The sequence below is a fragment of the Anabrus simplex genome, chromosome 5 (genome assembly GCF_040414725.1).
Source record: "Anabrus simplex isolate iqAnaSimp1 chromosome 5, ASM4041472v1, whole genome shotgun sequence".
NCBI classification, from domain to species: domain Eukaryota; kingdom Metazoa; phylum Arthropoda; class Insecta; order Orthoptera; family Tettigoniidae; genus Anabrus; species Anabrus simplex.
Genome location: NC_090269.1, coordinates 372,245,864 through 372,264,939, shown reverse-complemented (window position 1 = coordinate 372,264,939; position 19,076 = coordinate 372,245,864). Strand labels below are relative to the sequence as shown.

The 19,076-nt window shown below is 38.3% G+C and overlaps 1 protein-coding gene across 5 annotated transcripts in view; it reads right to left on the bottom strand.

Moving 5' to 3' along the window:
* Positions 1 to 19,076, bottom strand: part of RIC-3 (RIC3 acetylcholine receptor chaperone) — a 292,250-nt gene that overhangs the window by 8,964 nt on the left and 264,210 nt on the right. For all 5 annotated transcript variants that reach the window (XM_068227672.1, XM_068227674.1, XM_068227673.1 and 2 more), the window contains one exon: positions 4,593 to 4,690. In XM_068227672.1, coding sequence (XP_068083773.1) covers positions 4,593 to 4,690 — 98 coding nt within the window. The remainder of the gene's footprint in view (positions 1 to 4,592; positions 4,691 to 19,076) is intronic.

Below are 19,076 nucleotides of genomic sequence, written 5' to 3'. Positions count from 1 at the left end.
TTATTATGAGTATTACCATTATTTTATTATTATTATTATTATTATTATTATTATTGATATCACTATTATTTTATATGTGGGTAGGGGGTATTGTATATTTAGTTATTTATTTATTTATTCATCTAATTATTTATTTAACGTGATAGTGTGAGAGAGGTGAGTTTATTATCATTTTGTAAATTTTGGTTTGTTTGTATGGGAAGGAGAAAGAAATATGAGGTTGGAGAAGGCTTAGTATTTATGATTAGGTGATGTATGGTTTGGTATTGAGATGGTTTATTTACGGCTAATTTCGTGGGATTTGGGAGGTGGTATTATTGTATTTGTGTCTGGTATGAGAGGTGTTGGTATATGCGTGATTGGTATTTGTTATTCATTGCCGAAATTTTTGGGAGATGGAGAGGTAAATTTTATTATGGAGTGTTATGGTGGAATAAAATGAAAGGAAGCAAAGTTAACGTGGATTGGTAAAAGCTGTGGTATGATGGATTGGAATGTAATGACGGAATAAATGCTGAGTGGTGGTGTTAGCAGTATTGATTAGGTGTAGGTCAGTAACAATAAAGTGACGAAAGCGCAGAACGAAATAAGGTCACTTGAGGGGCATGCTTGAATATTGAGTAAGAGACTGCTACAGCAAATGACTGTTAGAATAATACTCTGATACATAGATTATTATTATTACTATTATTATTACTGTGGTTTATTATTATTATTATTATTATTATTATTATTATTATTATTATTATTATTATGAATATTATTATTATTATTAGGGTATTTATTTGTGGAGGCTGAAATGTTGTGACGATGGGGTATTCATTGTTAAAATGTGGTGAGAGTAGAAGTATGTCTGTTAACTAGATTGTAATTAGAGAAGTTGGCATAGCGGTCTATGTGTATGTGTGAGAGTAAGCAAAATCTGAAAGATGGCTGGTTTGGTATGCAATCGTGTAATGTTGCTGTTGTAGCTTATTTTGGAGTAGGTCAGTGAACAATAAAGGTGGTGAAAATGCTGAAGCATGATGATAACAAGCAGAAAGTTGCAACACCAGCAATAGAATGTAAATATAGGCCCGGCTGAGGTGGTCTGGTCTATAACTGTAGCGTTAGGTCTTTTTGTTTTATTGTTCATTTTATTTTGTATATGGTGGAGAGAGGTGGCTTAGGTTGGACTACGTTTATTAATTTTATTAGTTATTGAAGTTTTAAGTGTGAATTTAGAATTAGACAGGGGAGTAGCTGGACGTGGCATGAAGAGACGGAGGATGACTACCGTGGTGACCTAACTTTTGAGGTCACGTTTCCGGAGTATCTGACAGGCTTCATGGCACGGCCAAGGTGTACAGTAGCAGTATTTAGTATTTATTTATTTATTACTATTGTGAACATGTACTAGGGGCTGAACGCCTGTTTTGTTCATTAATAAACATACATACAAATGAATATTTGCCCCCAATTTGCCCTCTTGAATTCCAACTTTATCTTCATATTGTGATCTTTCCTACTTTTAAAGACGCCATTCAAACCTATTCTGCTACTAATGTCATTCCACGTCATCACTCCACTGACAGCTCGGAACATACCACTTAAATACAAAGTATGTTACAAGTGTTATTTTTAATATCCACCTATTCAATACAAGGAGATCTAGTAAATTAAGAATGAAATCTTATTATAAAGTGTTACAAGGAACATGTTTCGCCCATATTAAGGGCAACATCAGCCTCAAACTCAAACCTGTATGGTGAATAATGAGGATCCTGATTGTTCTTACCAATCATAAAAAGAGGATATCAATGTAGGTGTTTGTCTAACATAAAATTATTAGAATGTCCTTGGTTAAAATCATAGTATCAAGCTGCATGTCACAAGTTCACAAGATTACACTTTCCAGAGCGCTGAGGCAATGCGCCCAAAAGCTCCGGAAAGTGTAATTTTGTGAACTTGTAATACGCAGCTTAATACTATGATTTTAACCAAGGACATTCTAATAATTTTATGTTAGACAAACACCTACATTGATATCCTCTTTTTATGATTTGTAAGAACAATCAGGATCCTCATTATTCACCATACAGGTTTGAGTTTGAGGCTGATGATGCCCTTAATATGGGCAAAACATGTCCCTTGTAACATTTTATAATAAGATTTAATTCTTAATTTACTAGATCTCTTTGTATTGAATAGGTGGATATTAAAAGTAACACTTGCAACATACTTTGTATTTACGTACATTTCAATACGGACCTAACATGAGAATTATAACGTGTAACATACCACTTAGTCGAGCACCTCGTCTCCTTTCTCCCAAGTCTTTCCAGCCCAAACTGTACTACATTTTTGTAACGCTACTGTTTTGTCGGAAATCACCCAGGACAAATCAAGCTGCTTTCCTTTGGATTTTCTCCAGTTCTTGAATCAAGTAATCCTGGTGAGGGTCCCATACACTGGAACCATACTCTAGTTGGGGTCTTACCAGACTTATATGCCCTCTCCTTCACATGCTTACAACAACCCTTAAATACCCTCATAACCATGTGTAGAGATCTGTACCCTTTATTTACAATCCCATTTATATGATTACCCCAATGGAGATCTTTCCTAATATTAACACCTAGGTACTTACAATGATCCCCAAAAGAAACTTTCACTCCCCTCAACACAGTAATTAAAATTGAGAGGACTTTTCCTATTTGTGAAACTCACAACCTGACTTTTAACCCCCACTTTTATCATCATACCGTTAGGTACTGTCCATCTCACAACATTATCGCGGTCATGTTGCAGTTGCTCACAATCTTGTAACTTATTTATTACTCTATACAGAATAACACCCGCAAAAAGCCTTCCCCTGATTCCACTTCTTTACTCATATCATTTATATAGGTATATAAGAAAACAAGGGTCCAATAATACTGCCTTGAAGAATTCCCCACTTTATTATTACAGGGTCAGATAAAGCTTCGCCTACTCTAATTCTCTGAGATCTATTTTCTAGAAATATAGCAACCCATTCAGTCACTCTTTTGTCAAGTCCAATTGCACTTATTTTTGCCAGTAGTCTCCCATGATCCACCCTAACGAACTTGATTACACAATGACATTCCTTTCATATCATTCATATGCTTAGCATTTTTTATTGCTTTCTGGGCAAATCAATTTATTTTATTAGTAATTTCAATTGTATTGTGTCGTGGTTATGGAATTTGGTAGATGATGTTTATTTTACCCGACATCTTTATTGCGTGTTATTTACAAACTGGTGTATTGCTGAAGAACCAATGTACGGTACATCTGAACTATTGCTAGAATGTTCCACTGATGTGTAAAAATCCACCTTTGCTGTAACAATCTCTAACTTGGCCAAAATAAATTAAACAGTCTATCTAGTACCCAAATTTAATGTACATATGCTTTTTATGTACATGCAGTACATTGTTGTTTGTCTACCTCTCAGTCCCACTTCTTGCTACAGGGTTGGGGAAAACGTTTCCTCAACTTATCCCAGTTATTTCGATGTCAATCAACTAAAGGAAATATGCGCACTCAACATATTTATTCATCCACTCATTAAGTTTAAAATTATCCATCTTTTCCACAGGTACACATGTTCGAAGGAATGCTCTTTTTGCAATAAAATCCTCTTTATAAGGTTTTGCCTTTCTACATACAATTTCAGCTTCAGAAAAACTTAGCTGTCTTTTTGATGTGGCTGATTGAGCTTGGTGTGTTTGAACTTTGTATTTTTCATTCTCCATGGGTTTTGTACATGCATATCTCTGTTTGTGCTCCACACGTCAGGTGCATAACTCGCACAATATATATTACATTCATTTACGTACAATCCTCCTTTAAATTGAAGTACTTGAGTTTCAACAATGACACTTGGTTTTGGAATCTTTTTCTACTGTATCACTACCGAAGTATTTGACGCTCGACTCATGTTGCATCAAACCGCGCACCACATCTCCTTTCCGAACCACTCACTCAATTGTAGTTCAATGGAAACTTAAAATAAAGTTTGAAAACACTCTCATCAATAAAAAATGACATAGAACCTGTAACTACGATGTCTTTGAATACGAAAAATACTGTAATTTGTGTACCTAACTTTCACTTTATCAAGACTCACAATGCAGAAATATCAGCACTGAAGCAAGCATTCACACTCGCATCATAGCTTAAGCAGGAAGGGATACCAGTATAGAATGTGTATGCAATAACACATTTCTAACAGAAAATGATTGATTTCTTGATGCTGCTTACATCTAACAACAATAGATTGCAGCTGAAAAGGTTGAAGTTCTTTTCTAACTTAACGAAGTAAAGGGAAAAGTAGATTTAAAAAAAACAAAAAAACCATGCATACAATTCATTGATCACATTAAAATAATTGGATTTTCAAGTTTCTGCAATATACATTAATTTCGTGATTAGATTTTTTTTTTTTGCATTATCACACCTTGTGAAATAATCTTGCCTCTATTATTAAGACAAATGCCTAGACCCAAGCTGGAGGAATTAGCCAAACACCACCAGATACAGGTTCTAAACAAACAGCTAAAATTCAATATAGAATGGATTAATACCTGCTGTTCATCATCTGGTCCAATGGATTCAATTGCAGAAAAGTCAGCAGCTGTTTCTTCAGCACCTGTTGCACTATTAGCCTCAGCTGCAATACTTGCTATAAAACACAAACACCATTATGAATTTTATGTTGGGAGGAACTCTGTTGAGATAGCCGAGAAATTCAGGTAAATTTTCAACCACTAGCATTTACAAAATTCATGCAGCCAAGTTAAAAAAAAAAAAAAACAAACAAACAAAAAAAAAAAAAACCATGAAAACCACACTTAAAAAAAAAAAAAAAAAAAAAAAAAAAAAAAAAAAAAAAAAAAAAAAAGCAGCAGCTTAACATACAAGGAATATAAATCACACACAAATTCAACAGCTATGGACACCTCTGCCCCAGTAATACTTATAATATGGTTCTCAATAATGTTCACACGTAAGCACTATCGCCACTCTCCCAAAAATATGTATGTACATTCAGTCACTCCTACAGGTGAACTCAAGACAAGTTTGAGACTAGTGCCAGTCATTTTATCCATTCATTTCTTATCCTGACTTAACCACAAGGTGATACAGAATATTAGAAAGTTCCAGACATCATTATTCTTGCCTTATCTAGAATTTTCTTCTGAAACTTAACCCATATCTGCCCATGAGCGTCAAAACTAGAACCAACCTTCTCTAGACGTTATGTGATATATATTCACATCAATAATCATTCATGGTATTGAAAAGGTCGACCTTTAACATTTTACTGTAATCCCAGTTCAATACGGAACAAAATGAAGTTTCTAACCTTCTGGCAACATGCATGAAGATACTTTCGTACTCGGCCTTCCTGTGTTAGGACGCATAACGGCACAAGATCGGATATATGCCCTAACGATGTTCCGTGCAAAGCCGAGAAGGTCTAAATTTTCCTCTTTGGCCTTTGGGATCAAACGGTAAAGTTCACTTATTTTTGTATACACTAGTTCAGCACCAGCCCGGAGTCGATTACTAGAGAGTCTGTTTATATCTCCATATGACTCATCATCATCATCATCATCATCATCATCATCATCATCATCGCTATCCCCGTCACTATGGAGAGCATTTTTAGGTGGTTCTATGTATATATTAGCATCTAGGATGTCTTGTGATTCCTCCAGGATGCTTATGATCTGCTGGACGGTCAATCTGAGAAGAATAAATGAAAATTCTATATCAGTACTGAGGCAATGCCATTTGTGCCCACTGTCTACATATGCTGACATGGAACTTTTGAGCTCTGCTAGACAAAAAGCAACTATAAATCAGCCATAAATGAATTGAAAATGTGTTAAAGGCATATTTTGTTATTACGTTTAACACAACAGTCCGATCTTACTTTCAACTGTAACAATATTATCAGAAAATATTACCCAGTGCGATGGAAGCGTCATCCTCTTGAGCATATATGGAATGATATTTTGATACGCAGCCATGCGATAAGGCGCGAAACAGAGAGTTTCTTGCTTTTGTGCTGTGCAGTAAGTATCAAACAATGAACTGTAAATGATGTACCTCAAAAATATTCTTCCAGTGTATCGATATAAGATCGACAATATTCAGATATTAACATCGACAGTGGGCACATGTGGGTTAAAACCTCAATGCTACTCCCATCCACAATTCATTCATTCCTCTAAGGATGCTAGCTGCTGTGGTCTCGTAATACTTAAGTCCATTTTAAGATTACAAAGCAAACCATGAAAGCCACCATTAGTACAAAATGGAGGACACATTGAGGAATGAATAACTGCAATATTTGGATACAAAATACAGCCGACTCTTGATAATTTGACACTTGTTAAATTGAATCTCTCAATAATTTGAAGTTTTTTCCTTGTCCCTTGAAAAATACTCGATAAATTGAAAAAAATCAATTTTATTTGGTCCCCTCAGTAATTTGAAGTTTTAGGAATGGCATCTTGCTCGTTGACATTCTATAATTTGAAGTCAGGCTTCCCTACTCTCTATAATTTGAAGTCGGTGATTACAGTATGTATTGTTATCGTGCACAGACCTGTTATTTATTTACATCAATAATGAGTGTATGAGTGAGTTCACAGTCTTGAGTCGTCTTTCAAATGTTAAAGTGTTAACATTTGATTTGTGTAACTTTTAAGTATCAAAATGAGTTCAAGAAAGAACAAGTGTCTTTCCATAACTGAAAAAAAGTATGTGATTCAAGCTGTGGAGGATGGACAATTAAAAAAACATGTCGCCAAACAATTTGGTATTTTACCATTGACATTGTCGATGATTTTGAAAAATAAAGATTGCGTCACCGAAAGTGCCTTAAGTGCAAGTAGAAAAAGGTCACGTCAGGGTGAATTTCCCCATCTTGCATCCGGGAGATAGTGGGTTCGAATCCCACTGTCGGCAGCCCTGAAGATGGTTTTCCGTGGTTTCCCATTTTCACACCTTAATTAAGGCCATGATCACTTCCTTCCAACACCTGGGCCTTTACTAACCTATCGTCGCCATAAGACCTATCTGTGTAGATGCGACGTAAAGCCACTGGCTTAAGTGGATTCGTCAGTGTAGAGGACAATACGTTCTCCTGGGCGGTTTCATGTTGAAGGAAAGAGCCACGTCTTTTGCACAGTCTCTCAGGATTAAAGGATTTGCAGCAAGTGAGGGGTGGCTTTCAATTTTCAAAACCGACACGCCATCACATTTAAAAAGATCTGTGGAGAGAGCGCCAGCGTGGATAATTCCATTTGTTCCGAATGGATTGACAAACTAAATGAAATTTTGAATGACTATGACCCAAGGAACATATTCAACACAGACAAAACCGGGCTTTTTTATAAATGTCTTCCTGATCGCACCTTGATGTTCAAAGACGAGAAGTGTGATGGAGGGAAAACTGAGCAAAGAAAGAATAACTGCATGAAACATGGATGGATATCAAAAGTTGAAACCACTCATTATAGGAAAATCTGCGAAACCATGCTGCTTCCACGGAATAAAATTGTTGCCCACAGCTTATCGGTCAAACAAAAGAGTATGGATGATGATAGAGTTGTTTAATGAATGGCTGACCTCGGTTTACAGTGACATGAAAAAGGAAAAACACAAAATCTTACCGTTTTTGGACTACTGCACCGTGCATAATAATCCACCATCCACCGCCGTAAAATTGATTTTTTTTTCCACCCAACACAACATCAAGATTGCAACCATTAGACCAAGGCATTATTCAAAATTTAAAAACTCTACAGCAGAGAAATTTTTTCTCTTGTGCTGGATAGCATCGAAAAAGGTGAGAAGGCGAACATAACAGTTTTGACCGCTATAATCATGATTAATAAGGTCTGGAAAAATGTCAACCCTATCACCATTTATAACTGCTTCAAAAAGTGCGGGTTTAAGCAAACCGAAAACATGGAACAATCATCAGAGCCGCCAAAATTTACGAATTTTGACTCAGGATGGGGACTTCTACCTAACTGTGGAGAGTTAATGTTTGAAGATTACGTTCAAGTTGACAATAACATCGGTGTCCACGGTGCCCTAACCGATGCTGAACTGTTGGATTTAGCCTCTCTGGATGAGGCAGAGGAAGAAAACGAAGAAGAACAACCGCCAATTCACACTGAGCGAGGCAAGGACATCTCTTACTACCCTATGCTCCTATGCCCTCAGAATGGACACAAGTGACAATTTCTTCTCAGCTTTCACCACTATCAAAAATTCATTGGACAATGATAGATGGAAGTCGTTCACTTTTATTTATTTAGTCTGATCCAGGACACCCTAGATTTGCCATAAGACACAGAATAATGCACAATAACAATTTTGAGGGAAGATAAAAAGATTAATGTTTAAAAAAATGATAGGTCACAATTAACCATGTTAAATGGCATGAACTCCATATAAATGGTGACGAAGAATCGAAACGGAGTATTTGATGAGTGAGACGACTATCTCATCTTGTAGGCTTTTCGCTAGTTTATATTTTTGTCGCCATGTGACGAAAGATTTGGGAATTGTTCCCCTCGCGCCAAAGAAAAGTCCAGTCACCGTAACTTTTTTAAGGTTATACGACTCAAGAAAGAAAGGGATGGTTGGATTATAGATATCCTTTTTCTCATTGTCTACGTCAGTCGGCTGAGAGGCTAAAGATTCAAAGCGTACCGTAGGATCAATAATTTCTGCTTCGTTCCTCCGTCTGTCAATCGCTATAATATCAATCCTGCGAGTGCTGCCTCCTTCGGCGAGGCAGTGGACTTCTTCGTACACTTCTAGATTTTTGAGACGAAGAGCATTAGCAATCAGGTTTCTGATGATATTATGGCGTTTGATCCTAAGCAGTTCTCCTTGAGGGCAACTCCCCAGCACATGTGGTAAGGTTTCATACTCACTGCAGTGTCTGCAGTGGCCTGTGCTGGTAGAACGTCCCGGCAGAGTACGTACTGGTGCAACCATCGCGGTCATCTTCAACATCTCCCTCCATTCCGAACAAGTTAAACCATCTCTTCTGGTAACCCAAGAATTAGCAGCAGGAACTTGAGCAAATAACTCAACACCTCTTCCTTTTTGTGGATATGCACACCAAGCTTCAAATTCGCGTGTTCTAAGTATATCGCGCAGTTGTCTAACAGATTTCGTTGATGTCGCTTCATTGAGTTGAAGTTCAGATAGGCAGCGAGTTTTTATTGCTGTGAAATTTCGAACAGCATTTACGTGCAAATCATTCACAGCTTCTAGCTTAAGATTGATGTTCAGCTGTTGAAGGTACGCTTCCCAAGTAGCGCGCATTAGTGCTAACCCTTTATATTTGTGGCTCGAATAGATCATACTTGTCGGTGTGTCACTCGGAAGTTGTAGAATTTCTTTAAGTGCGCTTCTGATCATGTTGTCGGCTTTTAACGGACTTGATTTGGGAATTTTATCAACCGAAACAGTCTGGAAGGGGTATATCAGTGTAGGGCCAATAAATTGATTTATTACAGTCAATTTTTGATGCGGTTGGAGTGAGTCCTGGTAATCTGATCTAAGTTAGCTTTCAATTTTTCAAGTACCTGATGTTCATTGAAGACTAAAGTCTGTCTGAAAGTTGCCCCTAAATATTTTATTTCTTCACTATCATTTATGCTTCTAATGTTTCCAGAGACCGTCACGATATCATCAGAATGAAGTTTACCATTTTCTATAATAATGGCATTTGATTTGTCAGCATTTATATGCAAACCTATTTCTTGAAGCAGATTTATGACAGAAGTGACTAGGATTGAAGCTGCTGCTTGGTCTTTAGCTATGATCACCAGATCGTCGGCAAAGCATAGGGATGTTTTTTTTTTTTTTTTTGCTAGTTGCTTTATGTCGCACCGACACAGATAGGTCTTATGGCGACGATGGGACAGGGAAGGGCTGGGAGTGGGAAGGAAGTGGCCATGGCCTTAATTAAGGTACAGCCCCAGCATTTGCCTGGTGTGAAAATGGGAAACCATGGAAAACCATCTTCAGGGCTGCCGATAGTGGGATTCGAACCTACTATCTCCCGGACGCAAGCTCACAGCCGCGCGCCTCTACGCGCACGGGCGTAGGGATGTTAAAGGTACAGTGTTAGGACTCAATTGAAAACCATACATTTCTGATACTTTGATGTCTGTGAGTTCATCAAGGATGTGGTTTATACCCCAGTTAAATAAGAAAGGTGAAATGGGATCTCCTTGCATCACTCCACATTTGATGTTTATCTTATCTGTATGACCACGAGCAGTTTGAACTTGTCTTGTGTTTTCTGTGAGAAGGTTGACTAGTAACTTCTTAATGGATCTGGGTAGTATAGAGTTCTCTATTGTCGCCTTTAAGTGATTGTGTCCAATACTATCGAACGCTTTGCTGATGTCAAGGAATACTACACAGCCTGAAATCTTTTTCATTACAGCTGTTCGTAAAATGCCATCAACAATATTCACCTTAATGAAAGAGCCAGGGGTCATGACAAAACCTCTTTGGAACTGGTTCAAAGGGATGTATTCCCTTACAATTTTATCAAGGATCTTACTTAATATGCGCCGAATAATGGAGCAAATACTAATCGGTCTCCATTTGGACAGATCATTCTCTTCACCGCCTTTATGTATAAGAACAATCCTCGCTGCCTTAAGAACCTCAGGAATGAACCCACTTTCAAATATTCTTCTGATGATATGGGCTAAAATATTAGCAGCAAGTGGATCATAAACAGATTTCAATAAAACCTTATCCGGACCTGGGCTAGTGTCGATTGCTATGCTCTTGATAACAGAGAAAACTAACTCTTGAGATATTGAAATTGTATCATCTAAGGTTTCATTCGTATAATCGATATAGGAGTCTCTCATGCAATCATTAGGAGTTTCAAATCTGTTCCTAAAATATCCTTCAACAACATCTTTCTCTACTTTCAAATTAGTTCTTTTGCCACTTAAAATTTTTCTTATTGCTTTCCTCCGTTGGTAAAAATATTCATATTGAGTCAGTTCATACTCGAATTTAGCCTTCCGACGTTCACGATCATTCTTAGAGGATCTCTGTGGGTTACTGGAGGTTTTATACTGTCGATTGTTATTTTTGTAAGTGCCACGTTTACGAGCTTCAATATATCTAGTAACTGGACTCTTTGGACCTGGCAGTAGGTCTGTAGCTGTGGCAAGGAAGTTTACAAAATTAGTGACTTGTTCATTGAATTCAGCATCACTCAATTCATGCTGAAAAATATCTAGCCATTTACTCAGTTCGTCGTGGTAAGGTTTATTTTTTTTTTTTCTCTCTTTGATCAGAGGTTATTTCCAACTTCGTTGACTGACTATTTTTACTAGAAATAGGAATAGGATCTGAAGGTGGAATTTTAGACTGGCTAGGTGTAGTCATAGATGGATTCAACAAGCAAGCTCTGTATTGCTCTGGGTGTGATTTACTTATATGTATCTTAAGGCCTTTATACATTTGCCCGCAAAATTGACATTGTGTTTTGTTATCAGTGGTACTCTTATTGGTGTCATTTGCAGCCATAGTACGGGATGTATAACCTCGATAATATAGTTACAGATTATATTTGCCAATGATGATAATTTATTAGGCCCATAGACATTATTACTATGAAACTGTAGAATATATCAGAAAGTAGGGATGTGTAAATTATTTCGTCTTGTAAATGCAAACCATGAATTGAATGTATTATGGTGGGATATTTAAAGAGAGTTAAAGATGGCAAGAAGAGAGAAACAAAAATATTGAGAACATAGCCTAATTCAGACGTTGAATGATTAATGGACACAGAACACTTCTATGATAACAAGCGGCTACCTTAGTAGTATGTTGGAATTACCGCCTAGGTGTCTGTTTATCTTTAGCTTCTCTGTATACACTTAAAGCTATTGGACATATAAATCAACGCCGAACAATATAAATCAAAATGGCTGTCGTCTTGGCAAAAATTCAGCACACTTATTTCGTGAAAATTTTCTATAATGGGAGCACAGGTATGATAGATAACATCAACTGGGGCACTATACACCTCAATTCGCCACAAAGTACACGAATCAGCCTATATATAAACATAATTCAGCGTGTTAAACCACTAATGCCACCCACTTGGATTCGGAAGGTTTCCATCATGGTTTCATAATGAACATTTCATAATTGTACAAATGTTGTGAAAGGAATGAGTAAGCATAAGTGAAACTCTTGTTTTTGTTTATTTGAATTTTTTCCCTCCCTCCTTCTTGGTTACTTGAACTCCTATTATTTTGAACTCTTGGTAAATTGAACATTTTCTCTGGTCCCTTGAGTTTCAAATTATCGAGAGTCGACTGTATATATCCCTAAGACCTGAGAATTTTAAAAGACCTTGGAATACATTTGTTTAAATGATATAGTTAAAAATATTAATAAGAATTCTCTGTATACAGTAGTTCACCATAATTTGCATTTCACAGGATAAGCCACCCAAACGAAAATCACTTATACCATAGCAAGAAATTGTTAAATTGTTTCAGGGCCCCTGCACGAGCTTATAATACATAAGCTGATTTCTCTTGGAGAATAAACAATTAAAATGTCTAAGCCTGATTGGTGGCCAGGGGCGTAATGAATGCGATACGGGCCCGCCTGCCAAAACAATTTGGGCCACCCTCAAATAAAATTTTAAAAACCCATGAATAACTAATATAAATGTAATTATAGCAGGTAGAAGTAATGCAGTATATTGTCAAGTTATATAAACAGAGGAATTATTCATAAGAATACTAAAAAATATTCTTTTAATAGGTTTTATTTGATTGCCTCTGTAGTTTAATGGCTAAGCTGCTGAGCTGCCAACCACAAACCACTTAGATGTTCGTACTTTAATTGGTTTCAGTTTTCAGTAATTACAGAACTATACTCTGTAATCAATACCAAAGTCTCGGTTATAATAATTTATTCGATTACAAAAAAATGAAAAATATAGGAAAAAAACTGTTCAAATAAAGTTTGAAAAATATCAAACTGCATAACTGATAAGCCTAGTCTATTATCAACTTCGCGCACAGAGAGCTCGTTCAAAACCGAGTTGACTGACTGCTACCACACCAATGTTATTGGCATTATACGTTGTCTAATAAATGAGTGTCAAAAAATGTTCAGCGAAATTTGTGCATAATACAATCTTAGGTGCACTACACATCAACGAAGTATAATTTTCTAACTAAACTATGATTTTTGGTACCAATTTTCATTGTTGTAATTATTTTTCAATAATTTGCTGCAGGTCTTTTGTGAGGAGCTGTGCTGTGTTACACTCAGTACAATAAACTGTTGCTAGATGCAACGAAGTGGAAATTCCTCTGCGTACAAATTATTAAAAGCAAACAATTATTTTGACTGATTCCACAAAACCACCCTAATAATTTCCGTGCAGAATAACATTAGGCTAAGTACATATTATTTTTATTTTTCTGAGAGGAGTCTGCAGAGCCCCTTATAGGCCCGGCCCCTCCTGCACTGCAGGCCCTAACGTTATGTCCCTGTTGGTGGTCTTGACCGTTGAGGTATCAAGTCTATATGGTCTGACACCATGGTTAGCCAGTGCAAGTCCAGGTGGTGGAAACACTTTTCATCGGCAAAATGTTGTCTGACAAGGTAGGAGCGATGGTGGTATACAATTTCTGATCACTAGACTGCATGCCAAAAGCCTGGACTAAATTCCAAACCTCTCAGCAGTGTACATAAGGAGTGAGGGCAAAATATGATGCTGTTGAGAGTGCACTATGTCTTCTGGTATAGGCTAGAGCAATTTTGTTACTTTCATAGATCTATCTCTGTCTTATCCTTGGCTTTGACAATATGAATGTGACTGAGATATGAGCGATGCTAGTAATGCCAATCCTTATGCTATGAATGGTGTGAAAATGTTGCTCATAGGGTCAGTTAGTGCATGCATTTCAGTGGGCTTGGCAGACTGATATGTAATAGCAACTCTGTCTCGGTGAGGAAAGCAACGGGAAACTACCTCACCCCTCATTTTCCTAGTATGCCTCTTTGATGCCTAGGCCATCTATGACAGCTGATGGCAGAGCTGTTGAGGATCCCACCAGTGTTAGCGCTGACGGACTGAACATACATACATGATGGTGATTAATCTGCTGGATGGATATGCTAAGCATTGAGTAGACCCCTCGCTGTTATTCTAAGAGAATTTAAAGGAAGTACATGAAATAAATGCCAAAACATGATTTGTATATGATGATAAATTTTCTTCAATTCCACCTACGAGGTGGCTCAGAACTTTTTCTGGAAACTCAACAATTAAAGCCTGTAGTCTCTTCCAAAACCATTACAATTATTCTTTGAGATATTCAGGGTATTATATTTCTTAATAAAGTTCAGAAAACTCAATCAACAAAAATTACCAGTGTTTCGCCCCAGTGCGGCATGGGTTCATCAGTTGGATACTGCACCTTCCCAAGACACTGGCTGGCTAGCACGCCGGTAGCGACACCATTGCAAGCTATACATGTGATAAGCACAATGCAGTGCCGATGTACTAGGGGAGAATTGCATCTCCACTTGCTATATATGCCTTCCCGGGCTAGCATGACGAAAAATATGGCTTCCGACTGAGATAGCAAAGTAAAGTTCAAGAAACTGTTAGAATACAAGGTCAACTCAGGGAAACATGTTTGAATGCCCAATATAGAATTAAGGCTTTAAATTTATTGAAAAATTTCTGAGAGAATTTAAAGGAAATACATGAAGTAAATGCCAAAACTCGACTCGTGTATGATTATTACATACATTTTCTGCGTTTGTAGGCCATGGTCCAATTGGGCTTACAGAGTTGTAATTTCTTCTATAATGAAAATAGTCAGTATGATTGCTGATACAAACAGGTGGGAATAATGGCAGAACAACACTCAGAATGCATTGATAAAGCTAAGATGGGAATATATTTAAACGATGAAGCTGTATGCATAAACTGGCTTTGGTAGACGGGTCATGTGAGATGAATGGAGGAGAGGATGTGTTACTTAGGAGAATAATAGACTTGGTCATAGAGGGTAAGATAAGTAGAGGGAGACCAAATTGTCGATGGTTATTCAGTTTTTGATGATTTAAAGATGAGAGGTGAGGAACTAAACGAGGCCACAAAGCTAGTTACAAATGAAGGACTGTAGATTTACAGACTGAATACTGAATGGCATAACAGCCAAGTGTCATGGAGACAATGGGCAAGAAAGCTTAAGCTGTTATGACTTATCTCCTGATATCCACAATTGTATAAGCTGACATTTCCAGGTGCTAGGGATATATATTTTATATCCAAATATTGCAGTTATTCATTCCTCAAAGTGTCCTCCATTTTGTAGTAATGGAGGCTTTCATGGTTTGCTTTGTAATCTCAAAATGGACTTAAGTATTACGAGACCACATTAAACTTTTAATGTTTAATGACATTTCCCTAGAATGTGCAGCTAGCATCTTTAGAGGAATGAATGAATTGTGGAAGAGAGTAGCATTGAGGTTTTAACCCACATGTGCCCACTGTCGATATTTGTCGACGTTAATATCTGAATATTGTCTATCTTATATCGATAAACTGGAATAATGTTTTTGAGGTGCATCGTTTACTGTTCAAAATGAGGATCTTTTCTAATTAACCCCTTTTCTTTCAAGCTCCTAGCTGATGCATGTGTGAAATCTGTCAGCCATTTATCCCATTATGCACGTATTTCTTTTAAAATTACATGGAAGGCACACCAATAAAGATAACATGAAAGTTTGTAAACCTATAGAGTATATGTCACTTATTATCAGGCCGGGCTGAGTGGCTCAGACGGATGAGGCGCTGGCCTTCTGACCCCAACTTGGCAGGTTCTATCCTGGCTCAGTCCAGTGGTATTTGAAGGTGCTCAAATACATCAGCCTTGTGTTGGTAGATTTACTGGCATGTAAAAGAACTCCTGCGGGACTAAATTCCGGCACCACGGCGTCTCCGAAAACCATAAAAGAGTAGTTAGTGGGACGTAAAGCAAATAGCATTATTATTATTATTACTTATTATCAGTGCATGTAAGTAATGTCCCAAAACAGAAGGGTTCAATTAAAAAAATAACAAATGCGGAAACAAAGTTACACGATTCAGATTTTGAAAGTTTTGAAGTAATTCTGAGAACTCGTGTTCAATGCACAAATTTGAGATTGATGTTAGCAGAAGGATCATATATTTTTTACTAGCATCATCATCATAGGCATTTATTCATCAACGAATATATAGTATAGAAATACAATGTCATTTGGATGTATTAATTGTGTCGTCTCAGATGGCTGAACAGTCTGATTCTGGATGCACAGATTTTATTGCAGTGGCTGCACACACTAGTAGTTGCAGCAGATGGTTGTGCAAGAACGCCATCCCTCGCATTCGCTTGTTCTTTCCTGCGGTTCCTCATCTCAGCTTCTAATCTTCTCCTATCTTTTTCTAGCATGGTAAATATCAAGATTCTATGTGCATTAGATCCAAGGATAGATTAAATTGCATAAAGTGATGCATCACTGAAAAAAATTGGCCATTTTATATAAAATACACATTTCTTACTGGAAGTGGTGGATTATTACCACAGTCATTCACACTTTCTGATTCGGGCTAAGAAACATCGTCACTTGAATAATTGTCAAGATATTCAGTGATATCGTCAGCTAAATGAACTCTTTTCGCTATGTTGCACGCGATAAATAACTAGGCCTAACCTAAATGAACTATATCTGATCAGGCCGTATCTAAGTCTTTGCTTACAATATGCACCTAATTACCTAAGAAAACTATTTAATTAATGAACTAGCAACTACCCATGCTCCCACTAATGATAAAAACAACTCCTCAAAAGACCATGAGGAAACAGAAGAATTTTGGGACCTATTGGACCAGACCACAGATAACATCCCCAAACACCATGTAAAATTATTAATAGGTGACTTCAATGCTCAACTAGGCAGAGAAAGAAAATACCGTGACATCATCGGAAAATGGGCAGCACACAAGAAAACAAATAAAAATGGAGAGAGACTAGTTGACCTGTGTAGAAACCATAATTTAATCTCAAAATCTACATGTTTTAAGAGGAAACCTCAAAAACTCAAAACATGGAAACACCCTGACTACACTAAAGGAGACTGGCAACTGGATCACATCTGCATGGACAAATACCACCACAAAGAGATCTATAACGTCAAAGTCCTCCGAGGAATAGACACAGGTTCAGATCACTACTTAGTTAAAATTAAAAATCATGCGACATTCTTCATTAGATTTAGTAATGTTTTTAAATTATATATTAAGTTAGCTTTAGATCTCATGACCAGCTGAGGATGATCTCTGTAAAGGTCGAAACCGGTACTGCATATAATAAACTATTGATTAGGTGGACGGTACCCATTCTTTGTGATTGTGAACTCCAGTGAGCACGTTTTAAACTCTAAAAATATCGATAAATACGGATAGTCGGCAGTTCCTGCGGAGTATAACGCGAGTTAAAATTGTGCTCCTCTTATTCCGTGCAAAATGCTGCTATCTGGCATGTAAATAACGAAATAATAACAACAAAGGCCGGTAACAATGGATCGCTACCATGCCAGTTTTCGCAGGAACCTTGGGTACTGATAGATCGTTACCTTGAAAGCATACGGGTTAATAAGTTTTGTGTTGCACAGCAAAGCCCATAGTAGGAACTATGTTCAAATTTAGCTGAATGTGGCTTATCCGATGCAAGTTTAAGGGAACCAATTCACAGATTTTCTACACACTAGTTTCCTAAGATTGGGTACAGCTATAAATTATAACAACTATCCTACAATATATAATATAGTCTGCCTGGTGGCCATGATTGTTGAGGCATCAAGTCTATATGGTTTGACACATGATTAGCCAGTGCAAGTCCAGGTGGCACTGGCATTCCATTCTGGATGGGTGGAGGAGCAACACGCACACAGAAGGAAGTGGAAACCATTGAGAACCTTCTGGCTCTCGCGGACATACCAGTCGAGCTAGCAGCCAAGATTCAAGACAACATGGCCGCCAGGTGTGGGAGCCCATCAGCTCTCGCGGCCACTTCAGCCGAGCCAGCAGCTCCGCGCTGGCCCGCCAAGCGAACTGACCAATAGCAGCTCACCGACCGACCAAGCGACTAATCAGAGCCTACAGCCTGCCAGCAGCCAAGACAAGTCGTCGAGGGGCCTAAACCAAGACTCTACGTTGCTAGCACACCCTACCAAATCAAGTACCAGCAGCATGGAGACCTCAAGCCCAGGCTCAATGTCAATTTAGCTGGGACGCTACCAACACCGCAAATTCCAGCTCCAAGTACCCTGGAATGGCAATTTGTCATGGTGGCCCAGTGTCCTGTGTTCATGACTTGTCTGTGGCATTAATCAGTTAAAAAGCTAGCCCTGTCACGACTCAGGCAACGGGTTGCCACTTTGGTCGGTCCGCCAAGTGCGTTTGACCCTTCTGGTGTTTCAACCCCCCCCCCTCCAAACCCCGTTCCAGGCTCCACGGGGAAATGCCCAGTACCCACAGATCCTCAACCCAGGTCCCCATGTCGCAGAAAACCCTAATGTGCTATGGATCCTCCCTCCCAGGTCATCACTAGTAATACTGTACCCATGAAATAAACCCCTCCCTCGATGGCCCCCGTGGATCCGCCACGGTCGTGAAACCATGCTTCCCCGCGGATGTGAGATGCTTCACACTCCGGCACGAGGCACCCCGTCCATTGTGTTCAGCCGATGCGTCGCGATCCAAAACGTGTGGCGGGATCGGCGCAGTTGGCTGTGGATGCTCCCCTCTCAGGACGCCATGCCCTCCAACTCCCGACCCCTAATATCCTCCCCTTAAAAAATTACCCCAATCAGACCAGCCTCCCCCTCCCACTCACTACAGGGCCACCTCGGTGGATCGAGTAGCCGAGACCCTGTAGCCAAGGAACTCACGAAGACTCCAA